The 23,142-nt window shown below is 43.2% G+C and overlaps 2 protein-coding genes across 3 annotated transcripts in view; one reads left to right on the forward strand and one right to left on the reverse strand.

Annotated features, from left to right (window-relative positions):
* Nucleotides 1-10,914, forward strand: part of LOC121576752 (transmembrane protein 117) — a 73,531-nt gene extending 62,617 nt beyond the window's left edge. Inside the window, exons 6-8 of the mRNA XM_041890177.2 lie at nucleotides 2,370-2,529; nucleotides 6,810-6,939; nucleotides 8,388-10,914. Of these exons, the coding sequence (XP_041746111.2) occupies nucleotides 2,370-2,529; nucleotides 6,810-6,939; nucleotides 8,388-9,067 (970 nt within the window). The 3' untranslated portion in view covers nucleotides 9,068-10,914. The remainder of the gene's footprint in view (nucleotides 1-2,369; nucleotides 2,530-6,809; nucleotides 6,940-8,387) is intronic.
* A 5,167-nt stretch (nucleotides 10,915-16,081) lies between these two features.
* LOC121576753 (protein kinase C-binding protein NELL2) overlaps nucleotides 16,082-23,142 on the reverse strand; it is a 136,180-nt gene continuing 129,119 nt past the window's right edge. For both annotated transcript variants that reach the window (XM_041890179.1, XM_041890178.1), the window contains 4 exons: nucleotides 22,168-22,361; nucleotides 21,118-21,294; nucleotides 16,837-17,061; nucleotides 16,082-16,588 (listed from right to left, as the gene is read on the reverse strand). In XM_041890179.1, coding sequence (XP_041746113.1) covers nucleotides 16,547-16,588; nucleotides 16,837-17,061; nucleotides 21,118-21,294; nucleotides 22,168-22,361 — 638 coding nt within the window. In that variant the 3' untranslated portion in view covers nucleotides 16,082-16,546. The remainder of the gene's footprint in view (nucleotides 16,589-16,836; nucleotides 17,062-21,117; nucleotides 21,295-22,167; nucleotides 22,362-23,142) is intronic.

Consider the following 23,142-nt stretch of genomic DNA (forward strand, 5'->3'; position numbering starts at 1 on the left):
GTGATGAGAATGGGATCGGCAGTAGCTAGTAAGCCGGTGACGACGAAGGCCGAAACCTGCCCGAACAAGGAGGGGAGGCAGCCTCGGCGGAAGTCGTGACACTGTCTTTCAAAGATAATTCGTAAAAATCCAAATAACTTCACAGATCTTCATAGTATAAAGGGTTTAAACACTGTTTCATCATGCTTGTTCAATGAACCATAAACAATTAATGAACATGCACCTGTGGAACGGTCGTTAAGACACTAACAGCTTACAGACGGTAGGCAATTAAGGTCACAGTTATGAAAACTTAGGACACTAAAGAGGCCTTTCTACTGACTCTGAACAACACCAAAAGAAAGATGCCCAGGGTCCCTGCTCATCTGCGTGAACATGCCTTAGGCATGCTGCAAGGAGGCATGAGGACTGCAGATGTGGCCAGGGCAATAAATTGCAATTTCCGTACTGTGAGACGCCTAAGACAGCGCTACAGGGAGACAGGACGGACAGCTGATTGTCCTCGCCGTGGTAGACCACGTGTAACAACACCTGCACAGGATCTTTCCATCAGTGCTCAGACTGTCCGCAATAGGCTGAGAGAGGCTGGACTGAGGGCTTGTAGGCCTGTTGTAAGGCAGGTCCTCACCAGACATCACCGGCAACAACGTCACTTATGGGCACAAACCCACCGTCGCTGGACCAGACAGGACTGGCAAAAAGTGTTCTTCACTGACGAGTCGCGGTTTTGTCTCACCAGGGGTGATGGTCAGATTCGCGTTTATCGTTTAAGGAATAAGCGTTACACCAAGGCCTGTACTCTGGAGCGGGATCGATTTGGAGGTGGAGGGTCCGTCATGGTCTGGGGTGGTGTGTCACAGCATCATCGGACTGAGCTTGTTGTCATTGCAGGCAATATCAATGCTGTGTGTTACAGGGAAGACATCCTCCTCCCTCATGTGGTACCCTTCCTGCAGGCCCATCCTGACATGACCCTCCAGCATGACAATGCCACCAGCCATACTGCTCGTTCTGTGTGTGATTTCTTGCAAGACAGGAATGTCAGTGTTCTGCCATGGCCAGCGAAGAGCCCAGATCTCAATCCCATTGAGCACGTCTGGGACCTGTTGGATCGGAGGGTGAGGGCTAGGGCCATTCCCCCCAGAAATGTCCGGGAACTTGCAGGTGCCTTGGTGGAAGAGTGGGGTAACACCAGATACTGACTGTTACTTTTGATTTTGCTTGTGTTGCTGGCTCCTAACAGTGCAGTAAAAATGTCCAAAAAGTACACAAATAATCCAAAACAAGAAATCAAGAATGTCCGAACAAATCCAATTAACAACCCAAAAAACACTATCAGTAATCCAAATGCAATCTATGCGTATAAACCCAAAAATATATATGTACAGCAGTAGATATATTACAGTGAGCTATGTCAACAATCAAGTATATAAATATGCAGTGTGTATAAACAGTGTAACAGAAATCCAATGTACAGTAGTAGATCTATGCCCCTAATGGTGGTCATTGGACAGGACACTAGGTTCACTACTGGAATGGGGATATTTGAGCTTATGTATAAACATCAACATGTGTTGGAGTAGTGTGGTATTATCTGAGCGTTACGATTTGTAAATGACCAATAAATGGAAATTCAAAGCCACACTCTTCAATGTATTATGTTTCCCATAGAATTGATTGTGCCTCTATTAGGATGCAGGATGTCGAACTATAATCTCTGTGGCTCCTCCGGAATCCTTTTGTCTTATTGATGAATGCCCCCAGTCTGACTGTCACAATCAATTTGTACTCGGGGGGAAAAAGTATGATTTGTACATCTCAAATACTGGGGAGAAAGTATGATTAATAAATATGTATCTTGACATTATGCGGCAAAGAATCTGGGTAAATCACAAATGACAATCTGGACTGGAGGGGAAAGAATCCACTTTAGATTTCTAAAATACAAACTGTGTCTCACAACATTTGAAATATGATATGATGAACTTGGTGCGAGCTATCGGCAATGCAGCCAGTCACCATGGGGATGCAACAACCCACACAACACCAGCGTAATAATTGCTGAATGACATTGAAACAAGTAGAAAGAGGAGCCAAATATAGTTTGCTAAATCCAAAGTCCATAACACACTGATAAACATAAAATGAAACCTAACAGAATTATAAACCATAATCAATATTTACATAAACCTATGATAACTTCCTGTTATAATTATATTGTTGTTATGTACTTTAGAGAAACGAGCAGAAGACAAAGTATTGTGGTCCGCCCTAAAAAATTGACTAATAAAGTGGTAATTAGTAAATCTGTGAAGTGTCCCAGGTTATTAACAGGAAAGTAATGCGGTTTTACTTCCTGTCTCCTCCAGGACGGTCCTGATCACTCTGACATCGGTGGTGTTGCTGGTCATCAGTACAGACTGGATCAGCTGGGACAACCTGAACCGGGGATTTCTGCCTAGCGACGAGGTCTCCAGGGCCTTCCTGGTATCCTTCATCCTGGTCTTTGACCTGCTCATTGTCATGCAGGTAGGGGCTCCCCCATGGCCAATTAAAAACTAGCTGGGCTCCTATACTCTCCCCTTCCTTTTCCTTTATCTCTCCCCTTCCCCACCCCTCCCTCAGCCACAGGGGCACTGTGGTACTGGGTTGAGAGAGTGGGAGATATTTAATCAGTCTGAGCCTGCATGTCTACAAACCCCACTGCTTCTGCTTCACATCTCTACCCCTCATCTGCCCATCCCATCATCCACTCAGCCATCCAAACATCCTACCATCCATCCAGCCAGACTTCAGGCAAGGACCTAAACCCTCTCTCCTCCTCTGTGAACCTTTTTCCCACCCAATGTTCTCCATCCCACAGGAGACTATACATAAATGAAGTGTTTGTCAGTGGCATACTCATGAATATGCAAATATTTTGTCTGGGTAGAAAATGCATAGCAGTGTTTCAAAGAGAAAAGGCTTTCAAACCAGTAGCTCCAAGCTAAATGCAGACCGGTTGGTTTGAAACGCAAGCTGGATTTAGTATGGCTTCTGCTAATTTTTAATGAACATACTTTTGTATATATAGTGTATGTGGACACCCCTTCAAATTAGTGGATTCGGCAATTTCAGCCACACCCGTTGCTGACAGGTGTATAAAATCGAGCACACAGCCATGAAATCTCCATAGACAAACACTGGCAGTAGAATGGCCCATACTGAAGAGCTCAGTGACTTTCAACGTGGCACCGTTATACTAGAGCTGCCCCGGTCAACTGTAAGTGCTGTTATTGTGAAGTGGAACATTCTAGGAGCAACAACGGTTCAGCCGCAAAGTGGTAGGCCACATAAGCTCACAGAATGGGACCGCCGAGTGCTGAATTGTGTAGCGCGTAAAAATTGTCTGTCCTCGGTTGCAACACTCACTACTGAGTTCCAAACTGCCTATGGAAGCAACGTCAGCACAAGAACTGTTCGCCGGGAGCTTCATGAAATGGGTTTCCATGGCCGAGCAGCCGCACACAAGCCTAAGATCACCACGCACAATGCCAGGCGTCAGCTGGAGTGGTGAAAAGCTCACCGCCATTGGACTCTGGAGTAGTGGAAAGCGTTCTCTGGAGTGATGAATCACGCTTCACCATCTGGCAGTCTGACAGACAAATCTGGGTTTGGCAGATGCCAGGAGAACGCTCCCTGCCCGAATACATAGTGTCAACTATAAAGTTTGGTGTAGGAGGAATAATGGTCTGGGGCAGTTTTTCATGGTTGGAGCTAGGCCCCTTAGTTCCAGTGAAGGGAAATGTTAACGCTACAGCAGACAATGACATTCTAGACGATTCTGTGCTTCCAACTTTGTGGCAACAGTTTGGGGAAGGCCCTTTCCTGTTTCAGCATGACAATGCCCCCGTGCACAATGCGAGGTCGATACAGAAATGGTTTGTCGAGATCGGTGTGGAAGAACTTCACTGGCCTGCACAGAGCACTGACTTCAACCCCATCGAACGCCTTTCGGATAAATTGGAACGCTGACTGCAAGCCAGGCCTAATCGCCCAACATCAGTGCATGTGCATATTAATGCCCATGAATTTGGAATGAGATGTACGAGCAGGTGTCCACATACTTTGTTATTGCTTATTAAAGGATATGGAGTAGTCTAATATGTAGTATCCCTTAAACGTCTGTTTATACATTATTATGTCATAATATGTAGTATCCCTTAAATGTATGTTTATACATTATTATGTCACTTTACAAGGATATGGTGATTAGCTAACAAAAATGATTTATCTGTAGCACAATAACTGACAAAATTATATAAGAACAAATCAGATATAATTTATTTTCAATGCTATTTCATTTGGCTCAGCTCAGCCATTCAATATTTGTAAATTATTTTATTACAAGATTACAACTTTTCACAGTCTCATTACCATGCCTGCTTTTGTTTGCATAGGCCTCCTTGCGTTTCACTGGGGTCCCTTCCCCTCTCAGAAACAGGCCAAGGCATAGTGACCATCTTGATCCTGTATGGCTCAGTTGGTAGAGCATGTTTTCTGTAACGCCAGAATTGTAGGTTTGATTCCTGGGACACCCATATGTAAAATGTATGCAGGCATGACTGTAAGTCGCTTTGGATAAAAGTGTCTGTTAAATGGCATATATTATTATTCAGCTGTCATCTCCTGTCTCATGACTACAGCAGTCTCGTGGTGTGACATCCCCATTTTGACTCCCTGGCCCCAGCCAGTACCAAACTACTCACCAATCACATCTCTCCTGCTTTCTCCTGCTGGGCTGTATTTCACACTCATTCAGATGCCGTTGTTTATGATTGCTAGTCTCCTCTGGTTTTCTGCTCTGTGCACAGCAAGCACATTTACTACGGTTATTTATGATTTCAATTAGTCTCCACCGTTAGTGCTCACATGGATTTGATGCTGGCTGTCCATGCACTTTACTCTGGTATAGTCAATAAAAACTCCTCTACTCCACCTCCCTGCCACAGCCTTTGAAATGGCTTCATTCACCTTCATATGTGCGTGTTCTGGCTGGTATACTCTAAAAAATGCTGGGTTGTTTGGATGACCCAACTGGGTTGCAACCTGCTGGGTTGTAGGCATTGGGTCACTTAGTTGGTTGTTTTCTAAAAAGAGCAAGGTTGAGTTGTTAGTGCTGGATTATTGATGCTGGGTTATTGAGATATGACCCAGGGGGTCAGATCAGAAGACTGGAGGTGTGGCTTAGTAGGGGTGTGGCTTTCAGATTGTTATTTTTGGCCACCCGTGAGAGTAAGCGTCATTCCGGTTCATCTGTTCTGTTGTATTGTTATCACATTGTAAGGTTGAACACAGACACTTTTGTAGCTTTAATGAAGATAACGAAAGTCTGAGTTCCTTAACAGCCTATACAAATCTCAATGTTGGGATAGTTACCACTTTGTTGCAATGTGTAAGCAATCATGTTATTAATATTATAGTAGAATATGTCATGTGTAAAAATATTTAAGGAACATTTTAATTTGTAGTGTACAAAGTTAGTGGCACTCCAGTCTCCTTTTCACCTCATTTATCACCTGATTTACTTAACAAAAGGCACATCTCAATAGGTGGTCCATGATGAACAGGAATGACATTTACTCTCACGGATGGCCAAAAATAACTATGTGAAAGCCATGCCGCTAATAAGCCACGCCTCCTGAAAATAACCGGAGGATTACATTAAAAAATACCAAGCTGCTGGGTTAATCCTGCATGAAAGTGAAAAAAAAACAACTGATGGTTAAATTAACCCATGTTTGGGTAAACCCAACAACACAGCATGTTGGGTTATTCACGCAACCCAACTGGCTGGGTCAACGTGTGTTCAATATTTACCCAGCGCTGGGTTACCAAATAACCCAAATTGGGTTGTTTTTAACCAAGTATTTTTTTTAGAGTGTAGGTCATCTCCTACTTCCATGAGAAAAGACCTGGGTTTTATTCCAAAACTAATTAACAGACACAATAAACGGACTGGGCTGGATCTACCTCCCAGCTGTTGTCTGCTGGAGAATTGTTTTCTGGCTTTTATTTGGGTATTTGATTGTCTGATATAAATGTAAAAAAAATTCATGTGTGAGTGTCTCTTCCACAGAATCATTTGTGACCTAGCGAGCTTGTAACTGTTTTGTGTGTTTCTGTGTGTGCACATGCGTGCGTGTGGGCACTGTTTACTACAGTATGTCGTAAAGACTCATTGCAGCTATTCATAAAAAGATGGAAAGATCTCGGTGTGTTTGGGTTGTCTAAAATGTACAGTATGCCCCTCTGTCTGTTCAACACACATCACATTCTTCCCAGACATTATCGCTTGTTTCTTTCAGACAATGTTCCAGGATCTTACATATATACAATATTGACTATTCCAAAGCAAAGACTGAGACACAGAGGGCAGCTTATAGATGTCTGTGAGTGATTCCTGAGGTGTTTTGACATGAGGAAACCCCAATGCACACAGGCACATTACAAGGCCATATAAGCACACACTGTGCAGGCTTTTGACCTCTGTGGTAACTTACCCGTCAATGGACAACTCCTCTGAATCCCTAGTTAGTATCCTTTTATATGAAAATAAATCCCTGCTATTCACTCACTATTAGACTTTGGAGCATGTGTATTGTTTACCTTCTTCTTTTGTCTTTGCTTTTATGCCTGGTGGTAAATGATGTGTATTGTTTACTTCCGTAAAAGCTGTCAATATCAAACACTGTACAGTAAATTATTTTTATGGGCGGATGTATTTTTTATTTGCATTGATTGATCATATGTTTGATTTATGTTATTAGGATTGGGAGTTCCCTCAGTTCATGGGCGACCTGGATATGAACCTGCCTGGCATGTCCACCACGCAGCTCAAGTTCAAACTTCCTGTCTGCAAGAGCATCTTCAAAGAGGAGTACCACATCCATATCACAGGTACAGATATTAGCAAGCATACCATATTAGTAAACATACTATACTGTGTCCTGAGTGGCGCAGTGATCTAAGGCACTGCATCGCAGTGCTAACTGTGCCACTAGATCCTGGTTCGAATCCAGGCTCTGTCGCAGCCGGCCCGGACCGGGAGACTCATGGGCGGCGCACAATTGGCCCAGCGTCGTCCAGGGTAGGGGAGGGAATGGCCGGCAGGGATGTAGCTTAGTTGATAGAGCATGGCGTTTGCAACGCCAGGGTTGTGGGTTCGATTCCCACGGGGGGCCAGTATAAAAAAAGATGTATTCACTAACTGTAAGTCGCTCTGGATAAGAGCGTCTGCTAAATGACGTAAAATGTAAATGTAAATACTAGCCCAATTGATTTAGGTGGTATAGAGGGTTACCACTATTATTTCAATATTTTCACACTCCATCTGACCAGCTGTGTTGGAAGTTTTGGCAGTTGCACCATGACACTGGCCTAAGATGAATACAGATCAGATATACCTGTTCTGACATGACTTCTTCATCCTACCAGCGGTGCTTGTCTCTGAAATCCTCTTCCCCCCCTGCACCTTGCACCCCTGCTGCGTCAGACACATCAGAATGGTGCAATGTGTATAAACAATCACCCAGGTTTCATTCCGTTCCACAGCATGCCCCCAGTTTTGATATTGTTAAATGTGTTACACTTGTTTTCTCTACTTTTAAGTCATTTCTTAAACTCATGTGTTTCTTAAACTCATGTGGGGCGGCAGGTAGCTTAGCGGTTAAGAGCGTTGGGCCAGTAACTGAAAGGTCGCTGGTTCAAATCTCCAAGCCGACTAGGTGAAACATCTGTAGATGTGCCCTTGAGCAAGGCACTTAACCCTAATTGCTCCTGTAAGTCGCTCTGGATAAGAGCGTCTACTAAAATGTAAATGTGATAACCATCAAGGGGAGAGAAACGAATGTTCCCATGCTAGATGTTAAACTGTTCAAACGCTCACTGATTTGTGCTAGGTTGTTAACCCTAATGCATCGCACATCCATTTAGCATTATGTTAATGGTCATACAGTACATGATTGCTTTGACTAAAAGCTTATTAACGGTGGTACGTCTCAGGAAAGGGAGGGAATTGTGTCACATGTACCCATGGAGCTATCTGCCTTTAGATCAGTAAACCTGGAGCGATTGCTACCAATAATATTATGACCTCATTTCATTAAGCGTCAGTGTTAGACCTGGTACCTGCAAATATATTCTCATATACTGTCTGTCTTATCTGTCTGTGTTTTGTCAATTGATGACCTTAAATTAATTAGATTCATAAAAGCTTTATAACTTGTCCGAACGGTACAGTAATCAGTGAATTAAAGGGCATGTCAACGTCAGCTTGGGCACAATAAAACTGGATTTTGACATCCAGAAATGACCCTAACTGCCCTCCATATTGTTTGTCCCTGCAGGTAAGTGGTTCAACTACGGCATCATCTTCCTGGTGTTAATCCTGGACCTGAACATGTGGAAGAACCAGATCTTCTACAAGCCCTATGAGTACGGGCAGTACGTTGGTCCAGGGGAGAAGATCTTCACCGTGGAGGAGCCCCACACGCTGGGCGACTTCAACCGCAGCACGCTCACCCACAAGTGGCGCTCCAGCCACGTGGACCCGCTGACCAACCGCTCGTACCTGCATCGCGACATGTTCCTGCACAGCCGCTACGTGGGTGCCAGCCTGGACGTCAAGTGCCTGGCCTTCATCCCCAGCCTGGCTGCCTTCGTCCTCTTCGGCTTCTTCATCTGGCTGCTGGGACGCTTCCAGGACAGCGAGACCTTCCCGGAGAGCCAGGTGGACAAGACGTACGAGAGGATCAAGAGGAAGTCTCCGTCGGAGTATAGTAAGGACATGGGACTCACGCCAGAGGAGGTGCACATCTCTATGAGCGAGGCGCTCAAATGTTCCGGAACCCCCATGCTGTTGTTGGTGGACGGGCATCACTTTGCTCCGCACTCTGCCACCTCCACCAACTCCACTTCGCCTGTTTCCATGGAGACCCAGGAGACACATCCCAGTATTGTCATCGAGGGCGCGGAGCCAAGACAGCCGGCGGCATGCTTTGATGTCGGCAAAATGTCACCGCCCTGACCTTACTGCCCTGAGGGGAAATACTGCTATTGTCTGCTACTGGCAGACACACAGCCTGGAGGGAGGAGAGGAGACACAGGAGAGAGACCAAACTGAAACTCAATTTCAGTCTAGATCTTTTTCAGTCTGGGTAGATATTGAACCCAACACTGATTGAGTATTCCTGGAGCAGAGGATGTAGCTACAATGGCCTCTTGGGTTCTTCTGGACAATTTGTTTTGCTACTGAAAATAAACTCTCTCATATCCCTGATGGGTTTTTATTATTATTTATTTTAATTGTAAGACAGTGGTTTTTTTTCTTATTCTCTAAGCTGACACCAACACAATGACAAACAGCTTATTTTAACCTCCCTCACTGCAAAGTTCTATTGTCAACATGGTGCTCTCGCTAGATTTGACGTTTTTGTAATATCAAGGTGTTTTTTCTTATTGTGACATTTTGGTGCCTATATGGGGAACTATTTCTACAGTCGATGCATGACACAATGGTCATGGCTAGTTTATATTGTAAAACTAGAGTATTACAACTGAAGAGGTGCCTTGATAACCCACGTCCACTAAAGGACATCAACATAGTCTATACTATAGGCAGAAAAACAGAAGATGTCTGATAGTGTGTGTCTGTCTTGTTTATTTAAATGTTCTACTTCAATGTTTACCCTTTCACACTATCACAGGTTTTTGAATTCATTTGTTATCTTGATAATTCTCACATATCCCATCTTCACGTGTCTCTTCTCTTGTAGTTATAGAAATTACTGGATTGCTAAACATCATTATGATGATGATAATATTATGACGACCTCTTCATTTTCTGGTTGTATTATCAAATGCAAGATAATAGGCATAAGCTATTTTCAAATAACATTCAAAAGTCACCTCATGATCGCTTATCTGGTCATTATACTCAAATGTAACGCAAATTAGGTCAGAAAGGTCATTTGCCCTTTGCGGAGTAAATGTGCTTTTGTTATACCAGGAGAGAGAAGTACACCAAATCTTACTGCCGCACCTTACGCATATCATATCCCCCAGCAGTATATGTACCACAAGCATGACCTTGGTTCAAAGCCAGTATTGGGGTCATGGTTTGGTTTGAGATAACACATAGAGAATGTGACCTCTTTACTTACAGTGACAAGCAAAAGAGAGTGGGAGTTTTTCGTATTTATGAGAGTTATGAGCGTTGTTATATCACATACGTTAAGTGTGCAACTACAGTATACCAATGCTCAGTTATTTAAGTGTTTTCTAACAATGCATTCTGTGTGTGTGCATCTGAGTTTGTGCGCGTATGCATGTGTATGTGACAGAGAGAGCGAGAGCGTACAATTCTGTGAAGAGGTCAATGCAGTTAACATAAGTGGTGTATGGTCCTTGGTTCAGTGATCCCCTTCTACACTTTACAGGTCATTACAGCTCAACTTATTTCATTTTGTAGATATGGCTTTGCAACAAATTGCTGAATGTACGGGGCAATGGCTAAATTAGTGTGTTTATCTCACCTGAAGTGATCTAGTGATATGTTTGTAATATATTGTGCTTCGGTTGAAACTGAATGTTCCCCCTGCTGTTATACATGGTATTGTATTGCATAACTGACAGATATTTTCCATTCTTGTGTGTGGTTTTTAAACGAAGGATATCTGTTTTTAACATGTTGACACAAATGTCTGCCGAATAATGGTATCAATAAAATGTATACATTTTGCTACATACTAGGTTGCCGGTGCCCTTATTAGCTATTAGAGTGAGGTGTCTATCTGTTACATAACCTCAATGCTGAAACTAGTTCACTGTTGCCAAGCAACTCCTCAGGTCAACTTCATGCAGCTGCTGACCCAATTACATGGAATATGTAAGATTGCTGTTGCATTGCCAAGAAGGAACCTGCAAGTAAACATTTCGTTGGATGGTGTATACCAGGTGTATCCTGTACATATGACTAATAAAACTTGAAATATGAGAGAGAGAGAGTATAATTATAGTAGGACTGTATTTACACAAGGTACGATATAAGAGAAAGATAATGGTAGTATCTACACAATTACACTTAAACATAGCCCTGTGCATGCCATTAGGCCATGATTAGCCCTCTTCTCACTAATGACATGTCCGTAGTTTAGTCGTTTGTTGATACAGAATACAGCATACTGTAGCTAGTTTACAAAGATACAGACCATGTCAAACATTGGGGGCACTGAGCTGTACAAGAATACATCTAAAAGTAAAACTGGGCAGTCAAACCATCAACTAGGCACTCTACAGTGTAATTTGTTGGATGAGGGAAACATATTTCTTACTGCTGGAGTGCTAGGTCTTAGGCTGAAGCCATTCCAAGTGTGCCACTGCAGTGATAAATTAGATATTGATTTCTGGGTGTATGCAGTAAGTGAGGGAAATCATCAAACCAAGAGTTTCAATAATGTTCAGGGTGAGAAAAGTGGGACGCCCAAGTTGTGTACTCCCAAAATGAGATGGTTACTGCAATGGGTAAAGTAGGCCCTTCTGTAAGAGGAATAATGCAACTTTACAAGAATTGGCTGCAAACTAATTTTAGTTCAACTTCATGTATGTGAACTGTGAGTCTCCTGTGAATCCATCAGTGGGGACAGAGGCAGGGTGTATTCCCCATGAGACTGACTGGTCTAAAGAGTCTGTCTGTTGGTTGTCCCTGCCTGATTCCTACTGTGCCTCTGATGCCTAACAGTGAGACGGGGGGCTCAGACCAGTCACTCGCTTGGCAGATTGACGGACAAAAAAAGTATTACTCCGATTTATTTTCTTCTGCTTCCTTTTCTTTGGAATAGAGAGATCATTTTTAACAGCGAGGATGAAGTGCTTTGGGTGGTTGCATACTGTGGAACTAATACCTGCACATATACTGTATGGCTATGTAGCGGAGGTGGTTTCTCAGCTAGTATAGCCTTGAGTGTTTGCACCTATGGTAACTTACTTAGTGATGCAATACACAACACTTGCTGGGAGAATAAAAAATAAGTGACTGCAGCTTTAGTGCATTCAACCAACCCTTTTGCCAAATGAGCACATACTGCATGTCATATCTAGTTAAATGTAGGCTAAAGCAGGACATATTAGTGATAATTGGTGGATTTGCTATACATAGAGTCAGCACTGTGCTGGATTTACATATTAACACATTTGCCAATTAATAATTAAAGAGTTGAGGTTGAGTCTGTTGCTCCCTCTGACACATACAGGTGCAGCTCAATAAATTAGAATATTGTGGAAAAGTTAGGTAATTTCAATAATTCAATTGACAAAGTGAAACTCATATCGTGGATTAATTACACAAAAAGTGAAATAGTTCAAGCCTGTATTTGTTTTAATCTTGATGATTACGGCTTACAGCTCATGAAAACCCCAAATTCAGTATCTCAGAAAATTAGAATATGACATATGACCAGTGAAAAAAGGAATGTCGGCCTTCTGAAAAGTATGTTCTTGTACATGCTGTCAGTACTTGGTTGGGGCTCCTTTTGCATGAATCACTGCATCTATGCGGCGGGCATGGAGTCGATCAGCCTGTGGCACTGCTGAGGTGTTATGGAAGCCCAGGTGGCTTCGATAGCGGCCTTCAGCTCGTCTGCATTGTTGGGTCTCGTGTCTCTCATCTTCCTCTTGACAAGACCCCATAAATTCTCTATGGGGTTCAGATCAGGCGAGTTTGCTGGCCAATCAAGCACAGTAATCCCATGGTCATTGAACCAGGTATTGGTACCTTTGGCAGTGTGGGCAGGTGCCATGTCCTGCTGGAAAATGAAATCAGCATCTCCATGAAGCTTGTCAGCAGAAGGAAGCATGAAGTGCTCTAACATTTCCTGGTAGATGGCTGAGTTGACTTTGGACTTGATGAAACACAGTGGACCAACACCAGAAGATGACATGGCTCCCCAAATCATCACTGTGGAAACTTCACACTGGACTTCAAGCAACTTGGATTCTGTGCCTCTCCACTCTTCCTCCAGACTCTGGGACCTTGATTGCCAAATGAAATGCAAAATGTACTTTCATCTGAAAAGAGGACTTTGGACCACTGAGCGACAGTCTTCCTTAGCCCAGGTAAGACGCTTCTGACGTTGCCTCTTGTTCAGGAGTGGCTTGACACGAGGAATGCAACAGTTGTAGCCCATTTCCTGGATACGTCTGTGCGTGGTGGCTCTTGATGCACTGACTCCTGCCTCAGTCCACTCCTTGTGAAGCTCCCCCACATTTTTTGAATGGCCTTTGCTTGACAATCCTCTCAAGGCTCCGGTTATCCCTGTTGCTTGTGCACCTTTTCCTACCACATTTCTTCCTTCCACTCGACTTCCCATGAATATGCTTGGATACAGCACTCTGTGAACAGCCAGCTTCTTTAGCAATGATCTTTTGAGGCTTTCCCTCCTTGTGGAGGGTGTTGATGACTGTCTTCTGCACAACTGTCAAGTCAGCAGTCTTCCCCATGATTGTGAAGCCTACTGAACTGGACTGAGAGACCATTTAAAGGCTCAGGAAACCTTTGCAGGTGTTTTGAGTTAGTTAGCTGATTAGTGTGACACCTTGAGTCTACAATATTGAACTTTTTCACAATATTCTAATTTTCTGAGATACTGAATTTGGGGTTTTCATGAGCTGTAAACCGTAATCAACAAGATTAAAACCAATACAGGCTTGAACTATTTCACTTTTTGTGTAATTAATCCACGATATGAGTTTCACTTTGTCAATTGAATTATTGAAATTACTTAACTTTTCCACAATATTCTAATTTATTGAGCTGCACCTGTAGAGAATATGAACCAGGTCCCCTATAGAGAGGAGTCAAGCTACTGTAGCATTCTACACTGTACGTCCAAGAGCTATGAAAGGGCTCAATAATGTCTGATGACTGACCTGCAATACATTACCTTTCTGATGCCTTGAGAGTTGTCAATGTCAACTAACACGCATGTTGTAAACTAATGGTTTATGAAGGCTACAGTGTTTACAGATCTCCATGTGAAGCTATTGCACTGCTCCACTGCCTTAGCCAAACCCTATCATATGAGTGTCCATTAATAATGAACACAGGACAGGCAGTAATGTGGGCACTCTGTGGGAGGAGACATCTGTTGCGGTGAGTTCAACTTATCCCACCATGGACAATTGGACATTTAGGAGCCAGCTGGACAACCACTCTGCCCCGCTGTGCCACTACCCCTGTGCCCCTGGCAAGGAGCCACCACCGGCTTGGAGTCACTGGACCAAAGCCTGCCAGATGGTGCCCAGCCACTCCGGACAACCCAGGCACGCAGACGCACATATACACACACACACACACCAGACACATGCACGCATGCGCACGCTTTCATTGCGGTCAGGCACAAGTTCACAGTAGTCTATATTGATCATTTGAGAGGTATAACACGTTTCGAAGGAGAGAGATTACATTTACATCATTTAGCAGACGCTCTTATCCAGAGCGACTTACAAATTGGTGCATTCAACTTATGATAGCAAGTGGGACAACCACTTTTTTTCTTTTTTTTATGGGTGGGGGAGGGGGTAGAAGGATTACTTTATACTATTCCAGGTATTCCTTAAAGAGGTAGGGTTTCAAGTGTCTCCGGAAGGTGGTCAGTGACTCCGCTGTCCTGGTGTCGTGGGGGAGCTTGTTCCACCATTGGGGTGCCAGAGTAGCAAATAGCTTTGACTGGGCTGAGCAGGAACTGTGCTTTCGTAGAGGTAGGGGAGCTAGCAGGCCAGAGGTGGATGAACGTAGTGCCCTCGTTTGGGTGTAGGGTCTGATCAGAGCCTGAAGGTAAGGAGGTGCCGTTCCCCTCACAGCTCCGTAGGCAAGCACCATGGTCTTGTAGTACATGCGAGCCTCAACTGGAAGCCAGTGGAGTGTGCGGAGGAGTGGGGTGACATGAGAGAACTTGGGAAGGTCGAACACCAGACGGGCTGCAGCGTTCTGGATAAGTTGTAGGGGTTTAATGGCACAGGCAGGGAGCCCAGCCAACAGCGAGTTGCAGTTATCCAGAGATGGCAAATGTTCCACTGAGGGAGGAGAGGAAATGGTAATATACCAATGTGCTCCATGATTCGGTTCCGCTGTGTGTTTGTTCATGTAAGAAGCTGCTGCTAGGGAGACCCAGGGAAATATCCTTAAGACAGATACTTTTCCCTCTGCAGGGAAATTAAGTCTTCTTCAGGCACAACTCATTCCTCCCAGCCAGCCTGTAAATTGATATGCTAATTAGATTAGGAGTTTTAAGCGCTGTACTCTGACTAATACAAGTATTACCATTACCTCTGGAGATGCAGGAAACCCCCAGGAACCAGTGGAAGGAAGCAAAGCAAACCAATTGGGACATGACATCTCCTGTATCACAGTATACACACGAGATGTTCAATGTATTGAACAAATGAAAGCTCTCAATCAAATCCAGTACTCAATCAAGTACTGTTAGTGTATTGGCAGAGTAACAAACCCTCAAAATGCTATCCTTCAAATCCTAAACTTCAAACACTTGCCAATTATCCATTCAAAATCAGACTGATCTGGATGGTTCTTGATCCCGGTCTTGACTACTGTACTGTATTATGTAATCATCACCACCACAATGTACCTCAGCAGCAGTGCAGACAGAGGAAGTCCACCAGCCCCATTAATATTAGATGTGAAAGGTCAGGCGTGATGATGTGTAGGTACCCGATAGGCTGTTATTGCTGGTGTCACATCCCAGGCGGAGTTTCCTCTCCTCTAACACGCTGTCACACAAACATGTGTTCTGACATGAACTCAATCTCACCTCGCTGTCCTCTTCACAGGAAGTGGGGAGGTCTGGGAAGGCAAAGCTCATGCAATTTGTCATCTGTGTTGATTGGATTTTCGGGTCAACGAGACCTGGGAGGATGTGTTTTTGACTTCATATGAATACAGACAAGTAGTAGTTAAGTAGGAGATCAATGGTTTTCAATGACTAATATACCACGACATCCTAAAAAAGACAAGCTCAAACAATCATTAATGTAAATTGAAATACTTTATTTCACCATTACACAATAACAGGGCTTGAAATAAATTGAAAAGATAAATGGAAAGTAATGCTACAGAGGACCATAAAATATAGACAACTTTAATAATGTAGCAAATGAAACTTACACTAAAACGACCACTATCTAGGATATCATTGAGATTAAAAGAGTTTAGAAATCAGCAAAATGTTTCTACATCGAGCACATTCATGCCAGTATAATAGTATTTTACAGCGTCATGTTGCAGATGATTTGGGGGTGTTCCTCAATGCACACGGGTCACCCTGATTGGTGAGGCTGAACACAGAGGGGGCTTGTGGGTACTGTAGTCCATCTGTGTTCTATGATACATGTTTTGTATTTGGTATAAAGAAGTTGGGCTGGAGGGTGGAAAACGCTGGTTGTTTTTACATGGATATCACTGTACAGGTAGGTGCCTTCAGAGCTTCAGGAACTAAAGGCACATGGGGTCCACTGAGCAACAGATATGTCCATTCTGAAAGAGAGGGGGAGGAGAGAGAGAATTTAGAGTGGGTCACTGTTAGACTTTAACCACAATACAGTTCTTCTCTTTGAAGTTTCTCTACTGCAGAATGAAGTTCTATTATTGTTTTCTACTTTTCTCACTGAAAGGCAAACTTGGTTTGACATTTAGAATTTCGATAGTCATGGAGTGTTTGGCGCCAACATGAGGTATAGTTGGCTGAAGTCCGCATAGATATAATGAATATCCATGGCTGTTACCTTGCACTGGCAGAGGGTGCACTCAGTGCCGTGTTTGACCCAGGAGGAGCCGCTGAAGCGCTGGATGCCGTGCTCGTCCATGCACGTCTTGGTGATGTCGTTACGGATGGTGTCAGCCTGGCAGGGGTCGGTGACGCAGCGGGCACAGCATTCGCCCTTGGGCACCACCGTGAACTCACAGTCCAAATGGGGGCACGACAGGGGCCAGCAGTCTACCTGCCCCTGCTGTGGGAGGGTGAGACAGAAAGACAGACAGACAGACTGGAGTCTTATTACATACCAGTGGAGGCTGCTGAGGGGAGGACGGCTCATAATAATGTCTGGAACGGAGCCAATGGAATGGTATCAAACACCATTGACTCCATTCCAGCCATTATTGAGAGTCGTCCTCCCCTCAGCAGCCTCCACTGATACGTACAGTCCATCACCCCTACAATTGTATTGAATAGATCCTGTCCTTTGCCAAATGTTTCAGTATACTTCTATACCACCCTGATGCAGTCAAAAAAGTATCATGTAAACATAGACATTTTGTCCTGATACATCATAGATGGGGCTATGTCATTGCATAGGAGTAGCAGTATGAGAGGAAATACATTTTCAGACACTGGGCTAAATATTCTGTGTTTCCTAATGGAGTTGTTTTGGTCACCCGTTCATTCTCCCGCTCATAATAATCACTACACAGTTGCAGCAGAGAAAGCCTTATTGGATTTCTCAAGCAGTCGTTTCAATAAGCCAGTGAATACAGGTCATATATTCTGGCGAACTTTATAGATCCTGGTTAAGCTATGATTCTGCATGACCTACAGTGCCTTGAAAAAGTATTCATCCCCCTTGGCGTTTTTCCTATTTTGTTGCATTACATCCTGTAATTTAAATGGATTTTTATTTGGATTTCATGTAATGGACATACACAAAATAGTCCAAATTGGTGAAGTGAAATTTAAAAAAAAGAACATTTCAAAAATAGTTAAAAATAAATAACGGAAAAGTGATGCATGCATATGTATTCACCCCCTTTGCTATGAAGCCCCTAAATAAGATCTGGTGCAACCAATTACCTTTAGTTAAATAAAGTCCACCTGTGTGGAATCTAAGTGTCACATGATCTCAGTATACAGTGGGGAAAAAAGTATTTAGTCAGCCACCAATTGTGCAAGTTCTCCCACTTAAAAAGATGAGAGAGGCCTGTAATTTTCATCATAGGTACACGTCAACTATGACAGACAAAATGAGTAAAAAAATCCAGAAAATCACATTGTAGGATTTTTAATGAATTTATTTGCAAATTATGGTGGAAAATAAGTATTTGGTCAATAACAAAAGTTTCTCAATACTTTGTTATATACCCTTTGTTGGCAATGACACAGGTCAAACGTTTTCTGTAAGTCTTCACAAGGTTTTCACACACTGTTGCTGGTATTTTGGCCCATTCCTCCATGCAGATCTCCTCTAGAGCAGTGATGTTTTGGGGCTGTCGCTGGGCAACACGGACTTTCAACTCCCCTCCAAAGATTTTCTATGGGGTTGAGATCTGGAGACTGGCTAGGCCACTCCAGGACCTTGAAATGCTTCTTACGAAGCCACTCCTTTGTTGCCCGGGCGGTGTGTTTGGGATCATTGTCATGCTGAAAGACCCAGCCACGTTTCATCTTCAATGCCCTTGTTGATGGAAGGAGGTTTTCACTCAAAATCTCACGATACATGGCCCCATTCATTCTTTCCTTTACACGGATCTGTCGTCCTGGTCCCTTTGCAGAAAAACAGCCCCAAAGCATGATGTTTCCACCCCCATGCTTCACAGTAGGTATGGTGTTCTTTGGATGCAACTCAGCATTCTTTGTCCTCCAAACACGACGAGTTTAGTTTTTACCAAAAAGTTATATTTTGGTTTCATCTGACCATATGACATTCTCCCAATCCTCTTCTGGATCATCCAAATGCACTCTAGCAAACTTCAGACGGGCCTGGACATGTACTGGCTTAAGCAGGGGGACACATCTTGCACTGCAGGATTTGAGTCCCTGGCGGCGTAGTGTGTTACTGATGGTAGGCTTTGTTACTTTGGTCCCAGCTCTCTGCAGGTCATTCACTAGGTCCCCCGTGTGGTTCTGGGATTTTTGCTCACCGTTCTTGTGATTATTTTGACCCCACGGGGTGAGATCTTGCGTGGAGCCCCAGATCAAGGGAGATTATCAGTGGTCTTGTATGTCTTCCATTTCCTAATAATTGCTCCCACAGTTGATTTCTTCAAACCAAGCTGCTTACCTATTGCAGATTCAGTCTTCCCAGCCTGGTGCAGGTCTACAATTTTGTTTCTGGTGTCCTTTGACAGCTCTTTGGTCTTGGCCATAGTGGAGTTTGGAGTGTGACTGTTTGAGGTTGTGGACAGGTGTCTTTTATACTGATAACAAGTTCAAACAGGTGCCATTAATACAGGTAACGAGTGGAGGACAGAGGAGCCTCTTAAAGAAGAAGTTACAGGTCTGTGAGAGCCAGAAATCTTGCTTGTTTGTAGGTGACCAAATACTTATTTTCCACCATAATTTGCAAATAAATTCATAAAAAATCCTACAATGTGATTTTCTGGATTTTTTTTTCTCAATTTGTCTGTCATAGTTGACGTGTACCTATGATGAAAATTACAGGCCTCTCTCATATTTTAAAGTGGGAGAACTTGCACAATTGGTGGCTGACTAAATACTTTTTTCCCCCACTGTATATACACCTGTTCTGAAAGACCCCAGAGTCTTGCCAGAGATTTGCCTTGGCTAGACAACAGCGTGGCCAACAACAACCATATTTCATTCCTCTAGATCTAAGGCTAAAACAATATCCTATACCCATAGCGTCCTATACCTATAGTAGCAAGTCAGAGATACATATGTCAAAGAGCCATATTATGTCATTCAAATGAGTGCAAAAATACATGTAATTTAAAAGGGGATTTGTATCTTTGTCTTAGAGATTTGCGTGTCCATTTCCCTGCTGAGCAGAGTGGGGCCAGTATGGTTCAGACTCTGCTGTGTAGGCATTCAAGGTTAATTTCATGTCCCGGTCACGCTACTAGATCCCACGTGTATATCTCCGCACCATTCTCCTCCACTCCGCTCTTTCAAGTGCTGCAGTTTATACCATTTTGGCTGGTGGCTGTGTTTGTGTGTGCAACATGATGTATGTGTGTGTTTGTGTGCATGCATACCTGAGTGCCTGCCTCGGAGAGAGAGAAAGAGATTCAACAGAAAGCCCATTTCAGCACCCTGCATCTCCAACACAGTGATTTCACAGCCTTATAATGGCCTGCTGTAAGTAATCCACCCAAGGCCCTTAAGGTCTAACCCTTAAGGACAGCATCACAGTGGGGGAAGGAAACAACATTATGCTGTCTAGTACAACAGCCATGGATTTTACTTGGTGTCTCTGTATTAATTTGCTAATCACAGAAGGAGAGAGGTGGGATGGCTGTATGTGTGTCTACAACATTCTGTTTGGAGGGAAAAAATAACCAACGGTAATGCCACTCCTCCGAGGGAACGGGCGGTCGGGAGAGAGCTGGCAGAACGACAATGCTAAAGATGATTTATGGGTCGACGCAAAGGCAGATTGACGCAAATGCAGCTAAGTGTTACTTTTCTCCAGGAGTGGATTGGCCAGGGAGAATGCCAAGTGTGACATTTGCATTTAATAAACATATGGCTGGTGGTGAAGGGCGTCTGAAAGGCTTATTGAAGGCGGTAGGATGTGATGTTCTGTCAGATTTAGTGTGAAATCCTCGTAAAAAAGCCTTCCTGTTGTTTGAACAGCAGGGATGAGGGAGCCTTGGAAAAGGTCGACAGTGGAGAGAGTCAATGCAAACAGTGCATATTTCTTTGAGTAAATTCAATAGAGAACGCTCTTGACATGTCATAATTCAGTTTTATATATTGCCAGGACATAGAGACTTGTGGACATAGAGACCTGCATACACACACACACACACACACACACACACACACACACACACAGTATCTCCCGTACATTAATCACTAAAGTACTGGTATTCCCTGTATATAGCTCCATTCTTGTGTATTTTATTTTATTCCTCTTGTGTTAGATACTATTTATTATTATTATCTTTTAAACTGCATCGTTGGGAAAGGTTTGTAAGCAAGCATTTCACAGTAAAGTCTACACCAGTTGTATTCAGCGCACTTGATAAATACAATTTCATTTGATTTAATGCAGAGTCCAGTACAGTGTGTCCTATCTATTTATAGGGTGTGTATTATTGGTACTAACCAGACACTGGCACTGCTGGCAGTTCTCCACCCAGGTGTCTCCACTGCCATAGGTCAGCAGGCCGTTCTGGTGCAGACACTGGCTGCTGAGGCGAGGGTCACACTCTGGACAGCAGAACAGGTCAGCTGTGGGGTTCTCACAGTCACATACCATCCTCCTGCACATCACCTGGCCAGTCTGCGCAGAGGGGAGGGGGGCGATACACTGTCTGTCAATCAACTGACAATAACACTCAACTCAAACATGTTTTGAAGTCTCAAACTACAAAGTATAGTTTGTATCTACTATATTGTAAGGTACAGTCTAACTTACTTACTTTTGAAAAACTCTGCATTGTTGGTTAAGGGCTCGTAAGTATGCATTTCATGGTAAGGTCTACTACACCTGTTGTATTCAGCGCATGTGACAAATACAATTTGATTTGAACTACTATTGTAAAGTACAGTCTCTATAACCCAAACTCAATATTTGCTAGTTGTTGACCTTTTTTATTGGTTGATTACACACACTCAACATTACCATTGCTCTCTACTAGCTGACCGTGAACATTCCAAAACAATAACATGTTTACACCTTTCTCTGTTCGCTCAGCCGTTCAATACTGCTAATTCTGACAGGCAGGTTCTCAATTTCTCCAATCAATTAAAATGACTAATTTCATTAAAGTTTCATTTCTGCCCTCCTCCTCTATAATCAAATGAATAATATGATGCTTGATTGTTCAATACACATACTAATCCTCTATAATCACCTGCTAGCATTCCCAGACACCAGACATTATCCAAAAGTAATTTTGGCTTAATTATCCAAAAGTTATCCAAAAAAATTAAAAAAATTAAAAAAATTATCCAAAAAAATTATCCAAAAGTAATTTTTGCTTAATTAAAAACCAAGTTTTCCAAATAACTGGTTCTAGACGCATCTAAATTCTTCAGACCTGTATTAATCATATAACTAACTGAATTAATAAAGTCATCATAATGCTTTACAACCAATAGAACGCCCCTGACCTGACCTTTTTTTTTTTACCCATCATCCTCTCTGTCTCACCTGACAAGAGCAGACTGAGCACCTATCATTGTCCAGCACCCAGATCTGTCGACTGTGTTTGATTTTGTTGTCATGGATACAGTCTCCGGTGCAGTTCCTCCCATGGGGGCACCTGCAGTCGTAGCCCCCCTCCAAGTTGAAGCACACCGTGTCATTGGCACAGGTGTTCCTCCCTGTCTTGCATTCATTGATATCTGTAGGGAGCCAGAGAGATGACTTCAGGCATATGCTCAACACAGGTCAAATACTGTAGTTTATGCATAAATTCACATGCATCTAACTGCTTTAAAAAAGACAAAGGAAGCACATTTATTATATTCTAACAGCTAAAGTGGGCTTTTTTTTATAACAACACTGTAATTTTGTCCCCCCAGAAACCATTTTTCGTCAAATTACAACTGCAGTTGTCTTTGTTCTTCACAGTATGTTCACCTCACTGAGAGTCTCTGATGTGCTCTGTGTCGGTCTGTGTGGATTGGCTAGACTTGACAGGTAAAATGTGGCTATAGAGCAGACAGACAGACACACAGAGCTGCAGTACTGTCACTACTGACACGTAATACTTCAGGGTTTCCTTCCATTTTGACATGTGACAAGCTCTTGGCAGGCAGCTTTAGAGAATGTTCCAGAAAGATTGAATGAGCAGTAAAAAGCAGACAGGAATTTGGAGGAAAATGCACCAGTAACGGTATGTCCAGTCCAAACATACTATTACCCACACCGACAGCAAAAACAACTGGTCAAAAGAAGGCCAAGGAAATCTCTAGCTCTGCAATGGTTAGATGTGCTGCTATGATCAATGTTAGAATACACTAGACTAGAATTATGGAAAAACAAACTAGTGTGCAGGTATACTCTATGCATGTGATAGATGTGCCGGGGCGGCAGGTAGCTTAGTGGTTAAGAGCGTAGTGCCAGTAACCGAAAGGTTGCTGGTTCTAATCCCGAGCTGACTAGGTGAAAAATCTGTTGATG

This window comes from Coregonus clupeaformis, chromosome 11 (assembly GCF_020615455.1).
Source record: "Coregonus clupeaformis isolate EN_2021a chromosome 11, ASM2061545v1, whole genome shotgun sequence".
In the NCBI taxonomy this organism is placed as follows: domain Eukaryota; kingdom Metazoa; phylum Chordata; class Actinopteri; order Salmoniformes; family Salmonidae; genus Coregonus; species Coregonus clupeaformis.